This window comes from Malurus melanocephalus, unplaced genomic scaffold, assembly GCF_030028575.1.
Source record: "Malurus melanocephalus ecotype Western Australia unplaced genomic scaffold, MMel_1.1 scaffold_233, whole genome shotgun sequence".
Classification (NCBI taxonomy): Eukaryota; Metazoa; Chordata; class Aves; order Passeriformes; family Maluridae; genus Malurus; species Malurus melanocephalus.
In genome coordinates, this window is record NW_026623465.1 from 42101 (window position 1) to 47137 (window position 5037).

A 5037-nucleotide genomic window follows, 5' to 3' on the forward strand; every position below is an offset into this window, starting at 1 on the left:
AAAGAAAAAAAATGCCCCTTACCTGACCCTGATAGAGTCCTGCATCTTGCACTGTGCTATCCAGCTTGCTGAGCTGCTCGTAAGTGTTACTCATATACCTGTTCCATAGCCTGGTTTCTTTCTCAGCTGGGATGTTAAATAGTTTTCTCATTTCCTTCTCGATGGTAGCTGTTCAGGAGAAAAAAAAAATCCACTATAATTCCTAAAACATGAGTACTTTWGAAAAAGCATTAAGACACTCATTCTGCAAGGAGGTACATCACTTATCCTTCAAGAGCCTTCAAACAGAAAACATATTATGGACATTAAAATTGTTCATATAGTTTGTCTAATATTCAGTCTGRAAGAATGAAAAACTTATTTTCAGTCATGTATTCACCTGTCAAGCCCTCAAATGARTAACATGCAGAACATATTGAGAATTTCCTGCCCAAAGGCCAACTTCTCTTCATGTGAAAACACAGGTTCAAGTTTTCAGTTACTACTGTCAAGTTACCCATAAAGATGCTTTTTTCAATTTATTAACGTACATATAGGACAGCTGACATTCAGCAGTTTTACATGTGAAAAATATAGCAATGAGAGAGAGATAAGTCAGATTTGCTCCAGTCTGAGGGTTCTGGAGGGCACAGATTATCTTTTGAGACAGTCTCAGAGCACAGCTTCATCAATCAGAGAATTGCTTACCAACAGTATCTGCCTTGCTGAAGTGGCAGCTGATGACATTGTCAGGATCGCTGCTCTCACACAGCTTCAGCTCCAGAAGATAAACCTCAACCTTATAGTGCTTCACAAAGAGCCCGTACTCCACCACCTGCACACAGGGAACAAAGCAACACAAAGCTGCAATACTGAGCAGTCCTCTAAGGTACACAGCTCTGTAAGCCTTTTGGAGTACTGAGAGTCAAGATACAAACTGAACACTGACTTGCTCCTAGATTCAGTCAGTTGTTTGGGGGCTTTTGTTTGGTTTTTAAAACATAGGAAATCCCAGTGCTTTCATTCCACAGTGCAAAGCTCCAAAGGTTCATCATCACAGTTAAACWAWSWMWGYYARYTAMYYAYSMAWRAWAWWKRWTSRMWCASASMRWKCWWYMWAMAAAAAAAAAATTATCTTTTGCCTCTAGTCTTTGGCTGAAGTTTACATGAAGAAGGAGACAAGCCTGAAACTTAAAAAGTAAAATCTTTTCTATCAGAGGAGAGCAAACCAAAGCATTCTGCATGAAATACAGAATCTACCTCAGCACTCTCTCCTTGCAAGAGCAGAAAAATACCTCTGAAGCTGTTCTGATGACGCTGAGTTATTTCAGAGTACTTCCCAAATTAATTTTGCTTTTTAGACAGTATTTTAGTAGGTACATTCACCCATAACACTAGCTTCCAGCATATTGTTAAAAAGGTTTCCCTAGGACTGGACACCACTCTTCACCTACAGATCATAAAACACATTATGCCAGAAAGAAAAGCACACTTCACAGGCCAGTCATAAGGCAAATGCAATGCAACAGGAGTAGTAAGAAAAAAAAACCCCACACCTCAATTCTCTCCAGAGTTTTTGGCAACTACAAAGCCTCTGAAATTGAGACCATATTTCACTGAAAAAGCTGGCATAATTTTTTAGAGTAACAGTGTTTGAGAGGCATTCAGACAATGCCCTTAATTTGCTTTAACTTCCAGACAGCCCTGAATTGGTCAGGCAGTTGGACCAGATGATTAAGTCCCCTCCAACTGAAATATTCCATTCTATTCACATGACATCAGACTTTGTATGATCTACACTTAACATTTTACAGAAAAAACTACACAGCTTTGGAAAGAAACAAAGAATTAACATCTATACCTGTAGTGACAATTCCACTAAATTATGCTTCCATCTTCTGAGGGCTGGTGCCTTTAGRAGGTTGTATTAGATATGCAAGGTGCTTTAGAGGTAAATAATTAACCAACACATTTGGAAACATCTGCAGTATTTTGCTGTTACAACAGAAAGTAAAGCCCCTGTTTAAACAGCTTCTTGACAGGCAGAGTAGCTCTCTTTTCAAGAAAGCAAAGAAACCAAAAGTTCTCCTTCCTTTTTCAGAATAAAKGTCACTAAATGTGACTTCCTGTTCTCCAGTATTCTGCAGTAAGAAACAAAAAAAATAAGAGCCATATTCAGAAATAAAAGAACTCTTTCCAAGAAGTTCCTGATCAGATCATTGTGTCCATTAGGATGCAGGAATGGAGTCTCTAATCACCCACAGATGTCTTTTAAACAGCATCTGACCAACTTCCTTTTTCTCTGCCAAAGTACAACTCAGGTCATACCATTGGACAGCAATCTCAGCACAACTCAGCTGCTGAGGAAGCACATTAATACACTTTCCAGTGGGACTCTATACATGACAGTCCAAAAATATGTTTTGAGACTATCAAAAGAAAGTTGAACCACAAATAAATCTAATCCAATCCTCCTATACTTGTTTCAGATCATCAGACACAGAGATGGAAGAAATATCATCTTTTAAAATCATAAAGATGCTCGAAAATTGCTTCCCAGATCCTACTTTTGTGGATATTTTAATGTATGAATTACAGTTGATCCACCTTTAGGAAAAGGCTTAAAGCATTTAAGGACCACAAGTTTAAGTGCTTGACTTTTAATGTTCTCTGGCGAATACTGTAACCAAATCCTGCCTATGTTCTACTCAGGTGTGGCACTGCAGCTTCTGTGTCTCACTGACCCATTCTGAATTTTTGTAAGAGTCTGTTACATCCCACAAACCTACTATTCTGCTGTATTTCAGCATCTTCTTTAATATAAAAACCCACTTCAGTTACCACATTAACAACAGAGACTGACAGTTTCACAGCAATTCAAAACTTTAAAAATTTACTCTTAACTGGACCAGATTAACTTGGCATATTATGTCTGTAAAGCAGCACGAGCTCTGAGCTCTACCTACCCCCTTGGTAATTGCAGGATTGAAAGCAGCATCARATAACCCAAGGAAAGGAGGCTCATGCAGTAATGCCAAAGTGCTTCCCCAACAGCTGCCAAATCTCTTGWCAGCTTCCCAATCTTTCAGAAAAGAGTGTGCAATAATATGCCAGRTTTTGTGAAAGCAATGCGCCAGTTGATGAAGGAAAGCTTCACTTGGAGAGGCACTGATCAGTAACAGTTCCAGTTCTCCCTCTCAGTAAAGACTTGCAATTCCTCAAGAAGTTATATATTTGTCTAAAACCACATCTCCTTTACGTGCTATAATTATTTCCTCCTCCCCTACTTCTTGCTTACACAGGAGTTCTGTCTACTCAGCTGAGTGAACTTGAGGCCAGCTGGTATCCYCACTGGTGGGTTCACTCACCAGTCCCAAAGACATCAGAATTTCTGGCTACATACAATCTCTAGCCCACACTGACAACATTCCGGTACCACASATAAGCACAAAAGAGGAATATTACTTTCCTTCTGCTGCCACACTTTTCTAGGTCTTGCACACCTCGGAGTAACCCTTACTTACAACACAGTGGTACTTAAACATAAATTATACTAATTCCATACTTTATATGAATACTTGGTTTAGCAATTAGTCTTCTAATAGACCCCACAGACTGGTACTGCTCATTTTGGTCAGTGCAAAAACCTAAGACTAAAATCAAAATCCTATAACCTATAAACACATTTCCAGAAAAAGAAAAGCAACTTGCCAATTTCACCTTCAAGAATAGGTTACATACCCAGAATGCAGACAAGACTGCATTTGCCAACCAAAAACATAGACAAAATCACATATCCCTCTCTTTACAAATATTTTAGAATCACACAATTKTGGAAGAGAAAACAAGAATCACCTTAGACTCCAGAGGAAGTCCCTAAGCCATCTGTACTAAAAGACCTTTTATTCAAATGCCTCATTCTGTCCTGGAAGATCTACAAGTCTGACTAACAACTTACTCTTGTCAACAAAATACAATCATATTCCATGCCATATAAAAGCACTGTACTGGTCCAAAGAATTATAATCAGAACAAGGTTCAGGGTTCTCACCCCAAATAAATCATCAACTCAGAACCCCCGAACATCTGGGCATTTCAACTGAAATACAGGCAAGTTGTTCTTTCAGACAAGGCAAAAAGATCTCACATTATTATCTCCAGAGGGCTGCTGAGAACCCTGTCTTAGCTGACATCTGGCAAAAGAAACCCTCTAAGTTTGATGGAGATCAAAAAATGAAACTGGGATGAGAAGCTGATTCAGCCACACTTACTTTCCTCACAATAGGCTGCTGCCCGTCTATGCAGCCATACCATGCTACTAGTTTGTTCCAGGCTTCGGTGGGCACCAACACGTAATCCAGCTCATCAATCAGGTGTTCTTTTAAACTCTGAGTTTCTGGATCTAAAAGGGAAACAGACGTCAGAGAGCACGGCATGTAACAGCACCTTTYCTTCTCCAGACCCACACACGTATTGCCCGGACTCCAGAAAACACCAGGGCAKGCAGAGCCCGGCCAATCCCCTCACGAACAGGGCGGTGCGGCCGCGGGCCCTCTCCACACCCGGCTCCGAAAGCGAAAGCAGCCGCGGGGAAGTTCCGCAGCGGAGCCCGAGCCGCGGCCCCGCAGCACTCACCGCCGAACAGGCCCGAGTTGTCGATGGGCCCCGGGAACAGGCCCGCGTTGTCGACGGGGCCCGGAAAGAGGTTGGGATCGCCGGCGCCGAACATGTCCCAGCTGTCGAAGCCCACATACTTCTTCCACTGCTTGAACCACCGGCTCTCCACCAGGTACCTGCAACACACGGCACCGCCCGGCGCGGCCCCTCAGCGGCGGCGCGGCCCGGCCCGCAGGCCCCGCCGCCCGCAGGAGAGGGGGACGGGGAGGGAGGGGAGGCGCGGGTGTGCTCACCAGGACTCGCCGGGCCGGAGGGCCGTGGCCAGGAGCGGCCCCAGTTCCGCCCGCTGCTCCGCCGGCTCCGGCCGGCTCCGTTCGCCGCTGGCCGCGGCCGCCGCCATGTCCATGCGCGAGACCCGGCGCGGGCGGAGGTCGGAGCGCG

General features: G+C 43.5%; 1 protein-coding gene across 2 annotated transcripts in view; it reads right to left on the reverse strand.

Annotated features, from left to right (window-relative positions):
- The window catches only part of USP4 (ubiquitin specific peptidase 4), a 30456-nt gene extending 25419 nt beyond the window's left edge, over window positions 1-5037 (reverse strand). For both annotated transcript variants that reach the window (XM_057374825.1, XM_057374824.1), the window contains exons 1-5: window positions 4890-5037; window positions 4615-4772; window positions 4251-4381; window positions 688-814; window positions 23-168 (exon numbers count right to left, since the gene is read on the reverse strand). In XM_057374825.1, the coding sequence (XP_057230808.1) occupies window positions 23-168; window positions 688-814; window positions 4251-4381; window positions 4615-4772; window positions 4890-5002 (675 nt within the window). In that variant the 5' untranslated portion in view covers window positions 5003-5037. The remainder of the gene's footprint in view (window positions 1-22; window positions 169-687; window positions 815-4250; window positions 4382-4614; window positions 4773-4889) is intronic.